This window comes from Arvicola amphibius, chromosome 3, assembly GCF_903992535.2.
Source record: "Arvicola amphibius chromosome 3, mArvAmp1.2, whole genome shotgun sequence".
Classification (NCBI taxonomy): domain Eukaryota; kingdom Metazoa; phylum Chordata; class Mammalia; order Rodentia; family Cricetidae; genus Arvicola; species Arvicola amphibius.
The window spans coordinates 39,020,571-39,040,412 of NC_052049.1; the positions used below are offsets into that span (position 1 = coordinate 39,020,571).

The 19,842-nt window shown below is 41.4% G+C and overlaps 1 protein-coding gene across 3 annotated transcripts in view; it reads right to left on the reverse strand.

Annotated features, from left to right (window-relative positions):
- Pde4d (phosphodiesterase 4D) overlaps positions 1-19,842 on the reverse strand; it is a 683,624-nt gene that overhangs the window by 496,989 nt on the left and 166,793 nt on the right. Inside the window, exon 1 of one of the 3 annotated variants that reach the window (XM_038322669.2) lies at positions 16,191-16,299. The exons of the other annotated variants lie outside the window; for them this stretch is intronic. Coding sequence (XP_038178597.1) covers positions 16,191-16,285 — 95 coding nt within the window. The 5' untranslated portion in view covers positions 16,286-16,299. Of the gene's footprint in view, positions 1-16,190; positions 16,300-19,842 lie in introns of those variants that run through there. 3 annotated transcript variants of the gene reach the window in all.

The window sequence follows — 19,842 nt, forward strand, 5'->3', positions numbered from 1 at the left end:
TAAGCCTGCTTTTTGCAGGGGCTTGTACTACTTGTATTTCAGATTAGGGGCCACAATGAAACAACCCACTTCCAAGAACTAGGCCCTTGATTACTGCATAGCTTTGTCTCTCTAACAATTACGGCCTTTCAACCACTTGATATGTGCACAAATCATGGCTTTGCTTCCTCTCTTTGCCACTCTCCAGGTCCTCTTTGGTTTTTGTCTGTAGCTCAGAAGTAGGCCTGATGCTCCAGCAAAAGTCTGAATGATGCAGAGTCAAGTGCCCTTATTACCTCTTTATTTCAGGTTATTCGAGGTTTATTGATGCAGCCCAGGATGTTATATGAAATCCCCAAAGTAGGTCCAGTATTTTACCTTCCAAATGAAATGGCAGACACAAATTCTACATTATCTGTGATTACCGTGAATGAGGTTAACACACTATTATTTGGTTGTGAATACCCTCGTTGGCTTTTGAAGGCTTTGAGTACTCATGTGTAACAGCCTTCCAGGGATAACACAGCCAGCGGTACCCTCTGAATGCTGTATCATCTATCTTTTTTGAGGTTTTAAAAAGATAAAAGAAACAAGCAAAAATTGCTCTCCTGCTCCCCTCCCCCATGTTCTTTGTTTGTTCTAGTTACACAGCTGTAAAATCATCCTGGGAACAATGGTGGGAGGAGAATATTCTTTAATCTCAGTGTCTGACCTCCTGATATTCTGTAGACATCACAAAACACATGGATTCCCATGAGAATTATTACTGTCTGCCCAATAAAGAAAGATATTGTGCAAAATTAACCAAACACACTAAAATTCAAGTGCCAAATAATGTTTTTATACTTTCTACAGATACAATGTAAGGAGCCATGAAATATTGTATTTGTATAAATATGCCAGCCAGGATAAAAATGATTTTATGCAGACTAGAGGTTTCCTTACAGCGTGCCTAGGATCTTTTATCAACTCATCTGTTTCCATTCAATCAATTATATTCTATAATCAACTCAATATATTGCTGATGACAAACACATACATTCTCCATTCAACTCAATGTATTACATACACCTACAATGAGATAAAGTATCAAGAATCTTACACATCTCTAACACAAAAAAGCATCAATACATGCTAGCCAAATTTTTATGTGAACTAACTCAGTAATGTTGACAGTGCTTTGAATAGAACACAATGACTACCACTCATCATGGGATGCTTATCTTTAGAGGGTATAGATTATAATAAAATTAATAGCTATAAAATTTGTATATCAGAATCAGGCTGGAAAAATACATTAGCCAAGCAGACAGAGTCACAAAATAATATATTAGTCCGTATTTTAAATAAATTCTCAAAGGGAATAGAAATATAAATGTATATATGTAATATATAATATAAATGTACAGTATATATATATAAATGCCTATAAATATACTTGTAATTTTAGTTACTTATAAGAGAAACTGTGCTGTTTATTTTGTAAACCAGTTCATGCAGATGTCCAAGAAAGACCCAGGATCCTTCCTAAAATATGTAAGAAATACTGTATATAAAACAATGTTGGTCCCTCCATAATATTTTTCTATGTGAGAATTTTTAAAGTAACGCAAGAAATAAAGGAGAGTCTTTGCTATGACGGACATAAAATGTCCCACGTGTCATTTTTGTCTATGCAGAGCATATTTGTGGAAGGCACTAGGGACCTCGGTTTAGGAGCAGGACCCAAGGCTGATGTAGTGTTTGCTTCCTGAAGATGGCACTCAGCAGTTTTACCACACTTCACAGAGATGAATTGGCATGAAGAATCAGGAACTGAAAAGCTAGTCCCTTGAGAAAGAAAGCTAAAACAGAATCTCTGGGATCCAAGAACACAGAAGGTGTGGGAAAAGCAGATGCAGCTCAGAGTACCCGAGGGAGACACTCGTGGTGAAGCTGAATGAAAAGAGGTTCTGGGGAGAGATGGGGCGAAGCACAGCTTCAGATGGGTTCTTGCTTTCAAAGCGATGGTTTGCAAGAGATAAGGCTATTTGCTGTAGATAGACTCATCTGCTACTCAAGTTCCTGTTTGTTGTTATTATTGTTTAGAGCTGCTGTGCATTTTCCATTCTAGTTGTTTGGTTTCACCACCCCCCAAAAACGGTCTCGTATGAAAACAGGTGGAGCCATGCCACACTCTTCCACAGAGAATTATTAGACCAGCTTCATAGATGTGATGGATTCTGATGGTCAACAGAGGCCTTTATAACCCTCTACTCTAATTTGTTCTTCCATTATAATTTTCATGGCTTCACAATTTCTACATGGATTGAATGTATGCTTGGAGCATTTAAGAACATTTTCATCTAGGCCTCAGCGTGCTTAAGAGTTGCACAGACAGAGGCAGGAGGATCTCTGTGAATTCAGGTCAGCCTGGCCGACACAGTGAGTTCCAGGCCAGCAGGAATTACACAGTGAGACCCTGTCTCTAACAACAATAATAATCATTGCAAAACGTTATTGCATCTTTTAACTGCTGATTCCAGAAAAGTATGTGGGACTTGAGACTTGACAGCTAACACCATGATGCACTAGGAAAGGGCTCCGAGTCCATGAGAACACTGTGCCTGTAACTCCAGAACAGTTACTTGGAAGATAGACCTTTGTCATATGAAATTGCATTCATATTGTCCTTTTTTTGTTTTTTTGAGGCAGGGTTTCTCTGTAGTTTTGAAGCCCATCCTAGAACTACCTTTGGAGATCAGGCTAACCTCGAACTCACAGAGATCCACCTGTCTCTGCCTCCCAACTGCTGGGATTAAAGGCTTGCACCACCACCACCCGGCTCATATTGTACTTTTCTGAACACAGACTTTAATGAAATTGGATTCGTGGGGTTTCTTTTCTTTCCATTGTAGATTAATAGTTCCGTTAAAATCTTCAGAGAGCTTTGAAATACCATGATCTCCAGAGAAATTTTAGGGACCAAAAGGGACAGGATGGGAACCAAAATGAATCAAGCATCTGAGCAATTCTTAGATACTATGATAATAACACACACATACACACACACACGCACACATGCACACACGGAGAGAAAGGGGGTGCAAGGTTTAAACAAGCAAGTAAATGTATGATCCTACTGAATCCATGCAAAAATCTTGTATAATTGTTGCTGTTGTATTTGTCATCAATGAATGAGAAAGTGATGCACAAAAACAGAAAAAGTCAACTGGCCAGTATCAGACTCGTTTTTGAATTGCATTCAGCTGTGGCTCCAAATATGGTGAGGTTCCCTTACATAATACCACATGCTAAGGAGATGAATAAACAGTCAGTTGTGCGTGGCCTCTGCGGTTATCTATACAGGATTCACACAAGATTAGGCCAAGACACATTTTATCACAGACAAATTCGAGGCAAGAGGGACCCACCACTCAAAGAGAAACTAGTGGCACTTATGGTTGTTGGGAAATGGGTATCATTTTCTTCAGTGGTGTAGCCATGAACAAGTTGCTTTAGCAAAATACATGTGCTATGTTCTCTTCCAACACACCACGCTAGCCTACGATTTCTATGGTCCTTGTTACTAGGATGTAAATAAAGGCAAGAGGCTTGTTTCATTTCCATGCACAAACTTGTGCAAACGTTTCTGATATGGGACATAGTCGCTTTTCTCACTGACACTTTTCTTCAGTGTTCACCATCTTTAATCACTGGGAGCCATGCTCCTCAAACTTGACCATGATTAAATGTATGGTGAGTTTCCTGATATGCTCTAGGCAAGAAATTTCTAAGTATAAAAAAGCTGTTGACAGTCTTTCATAAGTGTCTGTTCATTTTGTGATATGCAAAAGGAATTCAAAAGTTCAAGTATCATCTTAGATAATAGACGTATTTGATATTTTAAATAGAACAAATATGACACACTTCATGCATTTTAAAGTCTCACCTCATTACTTATTTTTCATAAAAATTCTCAATATTTCAATATGTGAAATAGGAATACTTTTCTTGAGCTAACATCTAAGGACATTTTAAAAAACAGATAAAACAATCAAAATGAGATGCTAAAATACATTCATAAAGACGAAACTCTAAGGTATTGGTTATTTTAGAATGAAAAGAATCTAGCAGAAGAGAGAAAAAGAGGAAAGAGTCTAAGTTAGGGAGAGATGAAGTAAAAGGACGCCTTTTGGACATGACACAGACACAACACTCATGACATTACAGCACTAATGAAGTCACAGCACCATGACGTCACAGCGCTCATGATGTTACAGCGGTTGGGGGAGGGGTGGAACTTTTCTTGTGGGATAGCCACAGACAATTTGCTCTGTCATCTATGCAAGTCAAATGTCTCTCACTAAGTTCAGTGGGCGGCGCAGCGAGAGCTAACAGCAGAGGCACTGTGGGGAAGAAGAGCTCCAGTGGAAGAGGTGAGAAAGAGGTGGAAGTGCACTATATAAATGTAGGAGACGGTCAAACACCACAAAAGAGGAAAAGGCTTAGAAAAGCTAGCAGACTCCCTGACCCAGCATCTGTTCCTTGACAAGACCTCATTCGGACGTCTGTCTATGACGCCTTGTCTTTATCATGACAGTACAATAAGGAAGTAGGATTTCCTGCCATGTTTTCTATGTGTATGGGTGGGGGGGGAGGGAAGTGAGTTATGCTGCTACCAAAGGATGTGTATTTTGTAAGTGGAAGCATCTGAGCTTAAGCCTGGTTTTCTGCCTCCCCAGTCAGGCATTTCTTTCTTTCCCTATACCATGCTACTTGCAGTGTATGGCATAAGCAACTCTGAGACAAGGCTGGGTGGTGTCTCAGATACGAATGTTTTGCTTAGCCTTTATAGATGTGTCAATGAGAAAACCTTACAAGGCAGCAGATAATCTAGGACTGAATGGTGCAGACAGTTTGCATTAATGGAAATTTGGGGTGGGGGAGGAATGAGCTATCTGAGACCAAAGAAAACGAAGTGCAATAGGTCCTGGGAAATTAATGGTGAGAGTCCCACAGCTGTGCCCATCTCCCCTCAGAAGTCATGTGCCCGTGGTGTTCTGGCTAAGTACAGGCAGTGCTGCACCTAAGGTGCTGCTTGCATGCAACTCAGCCTGGCCCTGCCAGGAATGAAGGAGGCCCTGGAGTCAGAGGATCGATATTCCAATGCTCCCTTCTAACATGTGGGGTAGTCCTGAAGAAAGATTTTACTCAAGGGCTTCTTATTAGCATTGAGACGGGCTGCTATATCTCGGTTACCTGCCCATGAATGCATCCCCATACTGGCTTTCTTTCCTTTCTGGTCTAGCTACAATACTCTCTCTAGTTGCTGTTCCCCAAGCGTATCTCCCAAAGAAAGCCATCCATACTTAAATCCTTATTGCATGGGCTGCTTCACAGGGATACCAATTTGTGACCCATCTACAATGGTTCCAAGCACTATGGCTGAGCACATGTGCTCTAGGAGTTCATCCTCATGGTGGTCAAGCGGTAAGAATGCCTATACAGCCCCCATCTGCAGATGGGGCACCTGAAAGACTGAGTAACTCATCCAGATTTGAATCAGGACATCTGGATCCATGCTGGTACTATTAGCTATAAGGTAGACCACCTTTCTACATGAAGAGCCAAAGACTGTAGAAAAGCAAAATGTGCTATAAGAAGTCCAAAAGGCTCGAGGCGAACAGAAGAAAGACTTGGTTCTAAATTCTGAGTAGGCAAATAAAGCAGAATGGTGGCTAATGTGTTAGCATGGATTTGCATAGAAGAATATTTTAATACAAGGTTCATTGAGCAGTGGGAAGGTGTCTTCATATGATATAGCATGCCATCCAAACAGCTATGCAAGGAGAGAGGGGTGCAAAGGCGCAGAGTTAGTGACCAGTTGGGCTCTAGCTTCTTAGTCCTTCTTTAAAAGCACAATATTTATGTGCATTTGTTGATCAACAATTGTCATATCAATTTTATCTAGGCTACTTTAGGCTATGTTTAAAGGAGACATCTTGTTATTTGCAGACATGTTTACACTAACAACAGCAAAGGCTGGAGAAGATGTGGAACAAACAGAAACACTCACCCATTCTTTGTTGGAATGCAGAGGGAAGGAAAGGAGGTAATGATATAAGTAGATTATAATATCAAAAATTTAAATTAAAAACTGAAATGTAGGCTATGTAGGTTGTAAACAAAAAGAAATAAAATTTTTAAAAATGATAAAGAGACTTATACTATCAGATTAGAAAGGCAGAGGCCTAATGCCATATTATAACAATGTAGAACCAGTATATTTTCTTGGCTAAATGAAATACAATAAGACTGATTTTCTTGAGTTTTGTTGTACAGTGCTAACATGTATGCTAAGAACCAATGATGAAAATGAACTTATATGTAACATTAATGTTATGAATACAGGCACAGACGTAACAGAGTTGCAACGTTAATTTTAAGGCATTCCTCTCAACAGAAAGAACAAACATACAAGTATATGTAGATACATACACACATATGAAAGCACAGTCAGTGAATGAATGGGAATTAAGTGCCAGTTAGTTCTGAAGAAAGTTTCTCAGAGGGCTCTCAGGTCAATCAGCATTCAGAAGATCGATTGCATATGAAAACTCAGACAAATTTTCCCCAGTTGTTAAAAGTTAAAATGTGTGAGAATTATTTAAGCACAAAGTCTCAATTTTTAATACAGAAAATTTACCTGTCCAAACACATGATCTGTCTCATAGAAGTTGAAATGAATCATGACAGCCATAAATCCTAGGAACACGATTCTGAAATTATTTTCCATCTAACACTGTCTTTAAGATGCGGTGCATGTATCAATTGTCTATCAGCCTATCAAATGTGTTTTCGCTATCATTGTGGATGTCAACACTTGCGGGTATAAAATTGCTGTTGTTTAAAGTTAGATTTTTTTGAAGTATGAATTAAGCAGAATTGCTGCAGCAGAGACTAGGGATTGTTATAGGAAAAGCTAAATACTGGAGAAAAGCTTGAGAGTTCAATTTCCTGGACCCAACTAGAAAAAAGAAAAAAGAAAAAACCCAAATTCTGTAAGATTACCTCCGACCTCCACATGTGAACCATAACATGCACATGCTCCTACATAAGAAATAAATACACGTGACTTTTTTTAAAGAAAATAATCAGACCTCAGTCCCCAAGTAGTTTTCTGACCAGTATATTGCTTCTCTGTTTATCTCGAACTGAAGAACAACTGTTCCCCTAGTAGTGATTAGGACCCCTCCGCACGATGTAGTGAGTTCAGAAGCCAAAGGTGAAATACTCACAACAGTCCCAGAACGAGACGGAAGGGAGGAAGGAGGGAAATGAAGGAAGGTGGGAAGGAAGGACAACTAAGATTAACTATAAAATCTGTTAGAAATTGTGATCATGGCCTATGGGATCATAAAACCACTAGATAATGTCCCATATTTGTCATTTACTCTGTAAAGCATCATTGGAATATAAAGAGAATTACATGATAATATTTAACGAGGTTAGACCAATTAGAATTACACATAGAGTGTTTCATTGTTTCAGCAAGCAAGCTTCCCGGGCAACATGACACTTTCAAGTAAAACTTCACCGGGTGAAATCATTGTAAAAAATTAGGTGATATATATGAATTTTTGACATTTGAACAAAGGCACAGAAAAATTTTCTATTAAAAAGGAGCAGAGCTGAACCCCCTTTTTTGTTTCTTCCCACTGTGTATTTTATTCATTTGAAGACAAAAGTCAAAGCAAACACTTCAGGCTTCTGTTTGCCTCGCAAGAGCTGTTTCCAGGGGCACAAGGAAATCCTCATTTTTGCAAACTCAGGTCTCAAACCTGGGACTGACATCTAATTGCAACATATTCCCAAGATGCCTTCGAGCCACGCCAGACAGACAGTACCAACAGAACTCCGCATGCGCTGGAAACCCCCAACCATACTTGATTGGAAAGTATCATAAAATGATTTAATTTAATTATAGAACCATTCATGATTTACTAATATGAAGCGTCACACCTCTGTCAGATCTTCGTACTGTCCTCTGCCATCATAACTGAGTCTGTAAGTTTAAAGGCAGACTAAACCACCTTTCAATGACTCTGATATTGCCTTTCAGTATGTGTCCTATTTTCAACTTGCTTGGTACCTTGAACCTGCAGCCTTCGTCTCCACAGAGGACGTTTCATGGCCTGGCTAAGCATCCCATTTGCCTTGCTGTGCCACACCCCCCTGCTAAGATGTGATTTTTTAACTTACATATCTCATAGGAAACAGAAGTAACACGAACAAATTCTCCCAGGATCTCAAGACTCGCATCAATATAGTTGTGATATTATCTACACTTCTTCTCCTGACCCCCCTTCTCTCTTAGAGCAGTGTGTTCTCCACTGGATTCTTCCTTCAGTAAGGGAGGGAAAGCCGGTTCCTTGTGATTCTGTTTTACTCGTAACAGGCTTTCCCTCCCCTCTACTTTCCCTGTCCCACCTTCTGTCGCCACTCCTATCCTTTCTGCTCAAAACTGTGAAAGAAGGCCTTTAATCCCAGCACTCGGGAGGCAGAGTCAGGCGGATCTCTGAGTTCGAGGCCAGCCTGGTCTATAAAAACCAAAAACCAAAAAAAAAAAAAAAAAAAAAAAAACTGAAAGAAGTCCATTTTGCCTAAGTTTTCTGGTTTCGAAACCCCTAAAATAAAGCTTTCCCTGAGACAGTCCCACAAACCACTCTGAAAATTGTTTCAGTAGTCAGCAATTCTCATACCAATCAGCATAGATAGGGTTTTCTCTTCCATTTCTACACTTCTTTAAGGTACTCAGGTTAATGCAATTAAGTTGAGTCTTCCTTTGTATCTTACAAAGCCATCTCTTATTTACCTGTTCCCTATTGTACTGTAGTTATGTTGTTTTGTGGCTGTTGCAGAAACCTATGAATATATCCAAGGAAAGACTCTTAATGTATTTATTTGGGAATACTCTATGCTTAGAACACTGACTGTGTTCCATCTGTTCCAATATAATCCACTAAGAATGACCTTATCCAGAAGCAGGTATGATGTCATTGCAGACGGTGCTCATACTCTCTTCCTAAGGACATTAACAAATTTAGAATTCCAGAGTTAGTTGATCACTTTGAAGAGCAGCAATGTTGGCAGCAAACGCCCAGACTTATATGATCAGCAAACGCTGTCAGAAATATTCATTCTGACTGTCACCACGTAGAGATAATAACGTAGAGCTGGGGCTAGCGTAGACATGGCCACTCAGCACCCCTGTGAAGACGATCAGTGGCACAGGCCCTCCTTCTTGCCTCACGACAGGTGAGTCCAGAGGACAGGGTTCTTTTCGCTTTTGCCACCAGCGCTATGCCAATTCAGCACTCACTGCAGTTTGTGTTTCTCCTTCACCAAATGAGTGTGGCAACCTCCTAACACATTTGCCTGGAGAAGCACCTTCTACTAATTTGCAAAGGACCCTTTGGGCCAGAATGGCTCAGGAGTGCAGCTTGCCGCAAATTCCTTGCAAACATTATTCATTCTGAGAAAACAGAGAAAGCTGCTGACATAGAGGAAGCAGAGGTCATAGTGCTAAGATCCACAAATGCTTCCACAAGGAATTCCATTCGCATTCACAGGTGTCGGGCATACTTACCCAACAATCTAACTAATAGAAGGCAATCTGCCGATTTTCCCTGGTATATTGTTAATCTGTTTTCTAGAAGGGGCCATGGACACAGTGTGAAGCATTTTTTACAAAACTGTGTGTGGCGGATGAAAGAGAGATCGGGAGTTGAAATTAGGCCAGACCTGGGGTGGGCCAGCTTGATTATGCCAGCAAAATGGCATCCTGAGAAAGTCACTGAGCCTCTGAGCATTCCATTGTGTAGAGAATGGGTCAAGAAGGTGAAAACAGAAAGCCACTGTTGGCTAGTGAGATGCCTCAGTAGGTCAAGAATTTTCTGTACACACACAAGGAGCAGAGTTCAGAATTCCTAGTACCTATATAAAAGCTGGGCATGGTAACACGTATCTGTAACTCTAGTACTGGTTGGAGGCTGGGAAGACAAGCAGATCTTGCAGGCGTCCTTGTCCCCAAGCCTTGCCAAAACAGTTACAAACAAGTTACAGGTTCAGGTATAGACCATAGCTCAAAAATATAAAGTGGAGAGTTATTGAAGAGACATGACATAGTCTCCACATGTGCACACAGGAGCATGCACCCCTGAACACACCATAACATAGACCATACATACAAATGCAAATTAACATCACTGTTGTTACTGAATGATGTTGCTCATATGACATCACAGGGCATGCGCAGGCGATCTCGCCAGTGTGGTGTACCATGATACACTAAAATAGTTATATTTGGAGCTGGGCGGTGGTGGCGCACGCCTTTATCCAGCACATCGGGAGGCAGAGGCAGGTGGATCTCTGAGTTCGAGGCCAGCCTGGTCTACAAGAGCTAGTTCCAGGACAGGCTCTAGAAACGACAGGGAAACCCTGTCTCGAAAAAACAAAAACAAAAAAAAAATAGTTATATTTGTTACCGATATTCTTTAAAAATTCAGTCACATGCTTTTAGCTTGCCTTTTAATAATTATCACTCATGTTCATTCTATGAGATTGTCTTCCATTGTCTCTAAAACAACATGATTACTAGATGGTGCATTCATTTTAGCTAGTGGTGTTAAGAGCTCAGAGAGTATTCACAAGTCACATAAAACAGTAACACAACTTAGGGTTACAATTAGAAACTTGGGAGTTATTGTGCTCTACACAGCCAATATATGTATGTAAAATCCTGGGTTATCCATCCTTCAAACCCTATATATACATAAGTGTATGTATGTATAGTGTGTGTTTGTATGTATGTATATATCTGTAATACACTACACAATTTTATATGACATTATCCCTAACCATGTTGCCTTGGCCATGTGTATAGGCTGATGATTCTCAATCAATAGGAAACACAATCTAACAGCCCATCGAGTGATCATCAGACATCAGACCTCAGTTAATTTATGGTTTAGAGACATTTTTGAAGCTATTGCCTAAAAGATGGGATAAAGAAGGTAGACAGAGTGACATTTTGTGTGATATGTTAAAGAAAGATAAATGTGAGTCAAGGATTAAAAATAAAAGGGAACCTCAAATCTATGAACAATGAGAAAGTGGCTGTTACTTTCCCTTTGGTTATTCTTTCACGTAAGAATTCTGAAATAGATTCCTTTGTCCCCAGAGTTGACTAAATTTCGTTTAGCTGAAAGACATCAGCATTAGAAGAATCAACTCAACAGCACCAAAACTAAAGGAGTGGAGTGGGTTGTGAAGAATTTAACAGATGAGATAGCCCAAATACTTGGCTAATATTTTTTTCTTTTTCCTTTCTTTCTTTTGTAAAGATTCTCTAAGACCTCCCCAGCTTGGCCCCACTTCACTCACAGTCAGGATTTTTAAATACAGCAATTTAGCAGCTATGAAAGACTAAAACGCTAGAGTTTCATTCCATACGTCATGGGCACATACTAGGGTTTCCAGTTGTAAATTTCTTTCTCGATCACAATGCTCCTCATACATTTTATTTTCACGTATAAGCTCTAAGGTACTGCTTAGAATTCAAGAAGGATACAATGAGGGGCAATAAAGGACATTAAAATGGAAAGCCAAGAGGGGGAGAAAGTATATTTAATAAGGTCAGAAGATCATCTAATTAAAAACCACCTTTATCTAAGCTTAACCGTCTGCCTTACAATTGCCCAAACTTAACAACTGTGCTCTAATGATGGATGAACAAGATGAGTCCCCGTGATTCTCAGCCCTGATTTTATTAGCCAAGTGTTTCCATATCAACTTTTTGGTCCTACCAGGACCTAGCACTGAGTTTCGAGTCTGGTGTTTGGGGAAGAACTGCCCCAAAGAGGACAAGAAAGCTCAGAGACAAGGTCCACTGACACAATGGCCAGAGGAACTCTGCAGACACTTGATGGGTTTTGCTTACCAAACTGAGCAGAATAGCACCATTCTGTAGAAGACTCCATTCAGCCTGTCCTTCAATGTATATATCGTAATCTTGTACTGTCAAAACCACGCACGCTGCAAAATTTACTTCTAGCTTATACTTTTTTTCTGGAGCTTCAACTGAAAAGTGGCCAGAGAGGAAGAATTTCCCTTCTTTAAACAACAAGTCACCTTCTCTTGTCCCAAATGTTCATTCATTGGGTGACTTCTTTAAAAAACATACTTGCACAGTTTTGATCATATGCAAATAATACTAGTGCATGCTTAGCTATACTTTGCACGACCCTATAGAGGGTATGGATCAATCAAAACAAAAACAGTGTGAATTGGCTCATGAGTCAAATCCTTGCTTTATAGAGCAATACCTCAACTGTGTCTACTAGACTTCAGTTATTGAGAGTTATACTTGGGAGCAGACTTTCGATAAAGGGGTGCAGGAGCCTTAAAGGAGAAACAGCCTCAATATTTATTTAAGGGGCTATAATCACCCCCATTTCATCTCTTGATCAAGTGATCTGTCAACATCACTGCTGAAGTTTGTTAAGAAACATTTATACATCTGGTCCTAAGAAAATGAAGCCCTAAGCACCAAATGAGTAAATAATTAATCAGCATCCATAATTACTAGTCCCAAACCTTCCTTCTTCAGCAAAGTTCTTTGACTTCTATCAGCCCCATTCTCTGGGTCAGCTGAGTCCATTCAAAAAGGGTTACAGAGAAATCCAAATAGCAGGCCTTCCTAAAGTTTGAAACTACCCGTCTCGATTGCATTCAACTTGGTGCATCTTGCGCCGGTTTGTAGCATTTTTTTTTTTTGTTGTTTTTTGGTTTTTTTTTTTTTTTTTTTGAGACAGGGTTTCCCTGAAGTTTCTAGAGCCTGTCCTGGAACTAGCTCTTGTAGACCAGGCTGGCCTCGAACTCAGAGATCCACCTGCCTCTGCCTCCCGAGTGCTGGGATTAAAGGCGTGCGCCACCACCGCCCGGCTGGTTTGTAGCATTTTTTAATCTTTCTCCAAATCATTCTATGCAAATTATGTGATATGTGCATGCAAAAACTGTAGGCCTATGTTAGCGCCACCGTGTTGTGCCATTCTTGCGAGATCCCTTCTTGTAATCCAACATCACAGCATCGCAAGGCTTCTTAGGAGTCCCTCTTAATTGCTGCTGGATGGAATTTAAATTCCTAGAAAGCTGACTTGTCTTTTCCTTCTCCGACCATGGAAGCCTCATTCCTGCATTGCCAGGCTACCATTCTACTCTCCCAACTTGGCGGAATAAAACACTGGAGGTATAGACTGCTTGTTTATTCAGTCGGGCCAATCCTTATCTTTGTTTGGCTTGGCAGTGAAAAGGCTAAAATGTGTAATGGAAACGACGCCTTTGCAATAAAATCCTCCAGCAAATACTTCAAATGTAGCTTCAAGCAAGGAGGACACATTCTTCATATCCTTCTGCCACTCTGCTACCTCTACCAAGGGGCAGGTAGTGTTCTATTAAGCCAGGTACTCAGTGCACTTATTAACTTTACCTTTGTAACTGAGAAAAAGTGAACTCATCATTGGATTGCACAATCATCCACACACCAGGCTGAGGAGAGGAAGATGAGAATTTCTGTTTGGGTAGGGACCCTGAGAAACTTCCAAAACTTCTCCAGACCTGCAATTATTAATTTTCCTCTCTTCCTGGCTTCTCATAAGGCAAACAAGAAAGAGACTAGGCTGTGTGTGTGTGTGTGTGTGTGTGTGTGTGTGTGTGTGTGTGTGTCTACCTGGCCTATCCAAAGGACTTAGTGCCTTCAAGGACCTGAGCTAGGGCTCCTGAAATCAGAGCACATTGTCTCCTTTCAAATGACATTGGTCTGTTGCCACCTTCTGATCCATCCCTCCACAAAGAAACGGGGGGGGGGGGGCGTGTGAAGATGAAGAAAGACAGAGTCCTTTTGTACCTTTTGATTTCTTAACAAGAGTGCCAAAGAGCACAGACACTGATCCAAGAGGGGCTCTAACTGTGGGGCAAAGGGAAAGAAGGTTTCCTTTCAGACAGAGAGACTGACGTACTGCAGTCACTGAGGTGGGGTATCTTAGAAGAAACAACAACGGGGAAGTTAAGAGTCAAGACACCGCTAAGTGGGTCACCTGGAAAAAAACCACTACCTTCCTCTTTGAGTTAAATGTCTCAATACCAAATCCTTCCAAGGAGCCCAGGGGAAAAACAGTCACACAGAGCACCGGTATACACCCCGGCTCAGTTTTTTTTGTTTTTTTCACAACAATAACACATGGCACAGCAGGCAGTGAAATGGATGAAGGTTTACCTATCTCCAGGCACAAAGGAAACCAATTCAGGACTCTCAACTTCTCTATACATCTTTGGAACACATTTATTACAGCACGACAGAAGTGTGAATAAGCAAATTTGCATCTTTCTCCCCAAAACCTACAGAGCTGAAACAGCTCATTTTCTTCCAGTCAAAAGTCGGGGGGAGGTTAATGAAAATAAAAGGTGATTATGCTACTAGGCCTCCAGAGGGTACAGGCGTTCCTAGCTATTGCAACATAAACAAATGGACTCACAACAAGAGGACTTAGCTAGATAGAAAAACTGTTTGCTTACAGAAAGGTACACTTTATATAAAAGAGAATGGTAATTTTCCCTTTGAAGGAAAATTACCTTTGCTTTGTTAAAGCAACGCTCCCGAGGCATGGCATTAGCCATGAAGAAAGCTGTAAAAAACAGAAGAAATATGAAACAGATGCCTACTATGTACCAGGACTACTTCTAGCCCCTTAAATCTCGGGATCAAGGGCTACTGATGTGCTACTTTCTATAAGAACAACTAGATCCTTATGCTGATCTCTGACCCTCACCAACAGGGGAAGCAAGGCACTGGCACCACAGCCCTCCTGAGTCTGGAACTCGGGCGATTGCAGCTGGAGTGGGCCACTGAGGCCTGCAGACAGGCCAGCCAGACTCTCTCACAGACACACCAGAGCTTGGGGATGGAGGCTGTGTGGAGAAGGAGACCCACCTCAGCAGTGGTTCTGGGTAACTTTGGAGTTGTCGCAAAACAGGGCTCTGCCAAGAATGACAGAGGAGGTCTCCCACCCGGCATTCATTGCAAAGGAGTTTTAGCTGGGAATCGGAACCCTCCAGAACACCCCACTATGTGATTTTTTGCTGGTGTCTTAAACTAGGGAGACTTTGATGGGCCACAAAAGCAGTGATGGACCCCTCAGAGATCTGTGTTTGTGTATCTATTACTTATCTTGAGTCTCGTCCAAAAAATGTTTACGTGGGAAACATGCTCGGAAACATCAGGCCCAATACAGTAGCGTAACGCATTGCATGTTGTAAGACTAAATTTCTCACAGTGTGCTTTTGTTCATGCATACATCACAAAGTTTCTGCTGTGAGAAATTGAATCCACGCCCTCCTATAGGTACACTGAAGACAAGGCAACTTTCAAAATAAGCACCTTTGTCCTTGTCACCGGCCTCAGCAATTAGCTTCCCTACACAGTCAGACACAGACGCCAACCAGAAATGGAACACGAAGGCCCTGTCTGGAGACCTCAACACATTGGATCATTGAATTGAACCTTAATCCCTAACCAAACACTCAAGAACGAAGCAAGCTTTCTAGGAGTTAGAGCACTTCATGTGTGAGAACTGTATCAGAATTCTATTGGTTCAGCCCAGAAGTGCTATCCATGAACAGCTAAAGCATTCTTAAATGTGAGCAAGTCAGACATTATGATGTGTTTGAGAAACATTGAGTCAGCATTAAAAGTTTCCTCCAGCCTTCTGTGGAATGCAGGCCAATTGATATGAGATGTCAGAAATCCTTGTATATCCTTTCCTGGGGCCACTTTCAAATAAAAAAAGACAGATGAAGCAAATTTCCAATCCTCCCATTTCTGTTACATACTAGGTTGTTTGTCATTTTCTGGGGTTTTTTTGGACTATGAAATATTAATTATTGTGAATACCTTTATGATTTTCTGCTTTGGGATGCTTTATAGCAACAAGAAAATTTTAATTGCATAATCGTTACTTCTCAGTCTTCTTGGTTTTACACTTAGGTTAGTTATGTTCTTCCCCCTCTGCCCCCCCCCCACAGATTCTTGCTCAGGACAAACCTTCCTCTGCTTCTTGTCCTGGGCTTTTAGAATTCTGAGCATTCAGACTGAAGGGGTATTGATTACTCACCATATCCAGGAATGCCTTCTAAAGGGAAAGGAGTTCACGTGCATCATGTTGGCAGAGTGGACGTCATGAATATTTTCCTTGTCTCCTATGTACATGTAGTGATATTTCACAGATGAGTCCCAACCCTCTGGCTTGAGCATCGGTCATGGACAATTATGGCAACAAGTAATGAATTCTCCCTCCCCCCCAAATCGACCCCCCCCAAAAAAAACACCAAATAGAAAAAAACAAAAAAGCCCTTCCAAAAATTCAAAGAAAGAACCATCACAGAACACTGCAGGTAGGGCGTTCCATCCATGTAGCTTCCACTAGTCAACACACTAAAATAACCAGTCCAATTGCTAATTGATGGCAAGTATTGTCCTGCTGAAATCCAACTGCCTCGAACATGAATTAATGCATCCTCTCGGAAAGGGACTATAGAATGTGGACAAAAGGAGTCAAAAGACAGTTTCTTGTTTATCCTTGGTTAAAGAAGTATTAGGAGGGAATGGCAAAACTTCACGCTGCTTTGCCATGCTGTCCCTTTAGGGAGGAATACTGCTTTTTCTTCTTTCTTAGGCACATATTCATGTGTGGTGGTCACTTTAACGCAGTGCTACCGTCTGAGTCTGAGAGCTTGTCCAACAAAGACCTGGGCAAAGGGACTAGAAACCACGTAGAGCTCAAGCCAACTTCTTCTCCAGATCTCAGAATCGCTGGTTTTGAATGCTCAAGTAGGAAGGCATGCGTAATTTCTGCTTTGCAGGACAGGGTTAGTGCGGCTCCCATCATGACTCAGAAGGCGCTGTTGTGATGAAATTCATCTGCCGCCTAACCCCCACAATAAGGCTGTCTGCTCTCTTTAAGTAAAATGACTAAGCTATCGATGTCTCACTGTAGAATCCCCTCTCGTTTCTTATCAAAAACGTTGTGTGACCTTTTAATATATTGCCTTGGCAAGAAATGAATTTCACAGCTGCAAGGCAGACATTGTCTAAGAATTTCTACTCGGTCGGCTTTCCTTTCTCTCTGTTCTCTTACCCCAGTTCAGCTCCACAGATAGATGTCATTTACTCTGATGCTCTGACATCCGCAAGATTCTCATGCCCAAGCTATACAGACCTTGCATGCTTTTAAAACACAGAGTGGCAACAGGCTCCAGCTGGAGTCCCCCCACACCGAATTTCCGGCAGAACCTTTGGAATCCTCGCAGCCGCCTTGTCTGCTCTGGGCTGTGCCGCCTCAGCTCTGAGCAGCTCAGGACACTTGCAGGCTCCGTGGTACTGTACATTAACTCTGCAGCAGCCCGCTTGCTCAGCTGCAGACTGCTGCCTGACAGGGGATGTGCTGGCGTCAAGGGGGCCCTCTAGGTGGGTTCCCGGACACTGCAGAGAGGCGCGCTCCTTGCTAGCCTCCAAGGGAGAGTGAGGGAAACCGGTTAAAGGGAAGAGCTGGCCCTGAAGGAGCAGATTTCTTTCAGTAAGTAATTACCAGGCAGGAAAAGCTAAAGAAACCTGTAAATAACCTCAGAGGGAGATGACACGCTGAACAAATAGATATTATTGTGGGGGAAGGTTTTTCTGTCTGTTTAGTTCTTCAGCGTATTCAATAAAAAGAAAGGAAACAAAAGAAGTCCAGAGAGAATGTGCAAATAATAGGGTTTTGGGTTTTTGGTTTGTTTTTTGATTTTTTTTTGAACAAAAATATGGGGGTGGAGAAGCCTTACTTTCTAGATGATTTGTAACCAGTTAACTACAGATTTCCACACTATGATTTTAGACAGGAAATCCTGGGGAAGTCAGTTCTGCAGAAATCAGTTAGACTTCAATTGCATTTGCGCATGTCATAAAGCTTCTTGTTTGATTAGTGGGTGTGTACCTCAGAGGAGAGCTCCCTGTTTCATTTCCTGGAGCCTGCCCCCTTTGTTGCAAAAGAATCCTGTTCAGCAATCCCCTGAAAGCACCCCATCACTGTTGATGCCATTTTGGAGCCAGAATAAAATAGTAAACTCTTGGAATAGTAGCTTGGCACTTGAATGGTGCTTGTCGCCTATCAGTCAGAGAATGGGCTTCTCGGTGGTGGTATACACACCATTAATGCGTCACTTTTAGCTTGGATATTTAAGAAGGCCATTATGCAATTGTTTAATATTAAATGGGATACTGGCAACACTTAATAGATCATGCTACTTATCTTCAGTTGCTTTCCCCAGTGAGTTCTTGTCCTTGCAGAAAACATTACTTGGAGAGAGGGGAATTCACTTCCCATAAATTCTAAAGCAAGTGTAAAAAAAAAATAGTTTGAGAACTGCTGTGATTTGATCAATTGATGGTTCTAGAGCAAGAACCTGGGAGGAGGAAGAACTGAGTGGTTCCTTTAAAGCAATTTGAACTTTGCATGCAGAAAGATGGTGCCCTATAGCACAAAGGAACTTGAGAAAAGTCACTGGCACTTCCTGTGGCATAGGCGATATCCTTGCAGCACCTTTGTTATGAAGGGGAACTAAATCTTTCTCCTAAGGTCCTGTGGGATCCTTTCCAGACCCCTTCAGCTTGAATTGTTCTTAAGAAGCTAGGAATGCTTGGAATCAGGAATCACACTGTAACTCACACTGGTATATCACCGCATATACTTGAACAGCATCATTATTTAAGATCTAGGTGTACTAGTAATGTCCTAACTGTCTTCTGAGAGTTTTACACCATAATCTTGTTTAACCCATCCAACAGTGACCAACCCTGGGGTGCAGATGAAGTGTGGAGGCACTTAGATGTTAAATGGATAGCAGGAAGACGAACACACCTGAAGCAGGAAGTCTGAGCACACAGCTCTCAACTTGTTTCTCCACTGCAGTAGTGATAACGGCCTGCCACTACTAGCTTAATGCTTCCTGAGATTCTTGCCTGTATTATTCTATCTCCACAAAATTAAGTGTTTTCCTCTCTTAGAATGAACTTTAAGGGCCAGCATTTGCCTATCATCACGTTCAGGGAGAAGAAGCCCTGGAGTCCATTCAGGCTATGGCATCTGTCCTTTTACTTCTATGGTAGGGATGGTGGGATAAGAATTAACTGTCCCCAAACCTGCACCTACTTCTTAACGCCATGTACACATGAAGGCCTTCTAGAAGTAGCATAGAGAGAAACAAAAATAATGTAGTACTATCATTTCCCCTCTAATAAGCATTTCTCATTTGACATGTTTTGTGTGTTTGAGTACATATGATCTCCACTCTATTCATAGGCCAAACATCCCCCAGTCTCTCCAGGATGGAACCCAGGTTAACATCTCATACTGGCTAGGAATGACAAAAGCAAAATACTTTATTGAGTGAAAACACAAGCTGACTCAATATTTTTTTTTTCTTTTTTTTTTGTTGGTTTTTCGGGACAGGGTTTCTCTGTGGCTTTAGAGCCTGTCCTGGAACTAGCTTCTTGTAGACCAGGCTGGTCTCGTACTCATAGAGATCCGCCTGCCTCTGCCTCCCGAGTGCTGGGATTAAAGGCGTGCGCCACCACGGCCCGGCCTGACTCAATCATTTTGTTATTCAATGAGATTTTTAAATTAAAGTATACTTTGAGAAGATATTTCAATCGATGTTCCAGAGTGGGCCATTGAAACCGAGGACTCACAAACGTTAGACATGCATTCCGCCCCCTGAGTTAGTCTA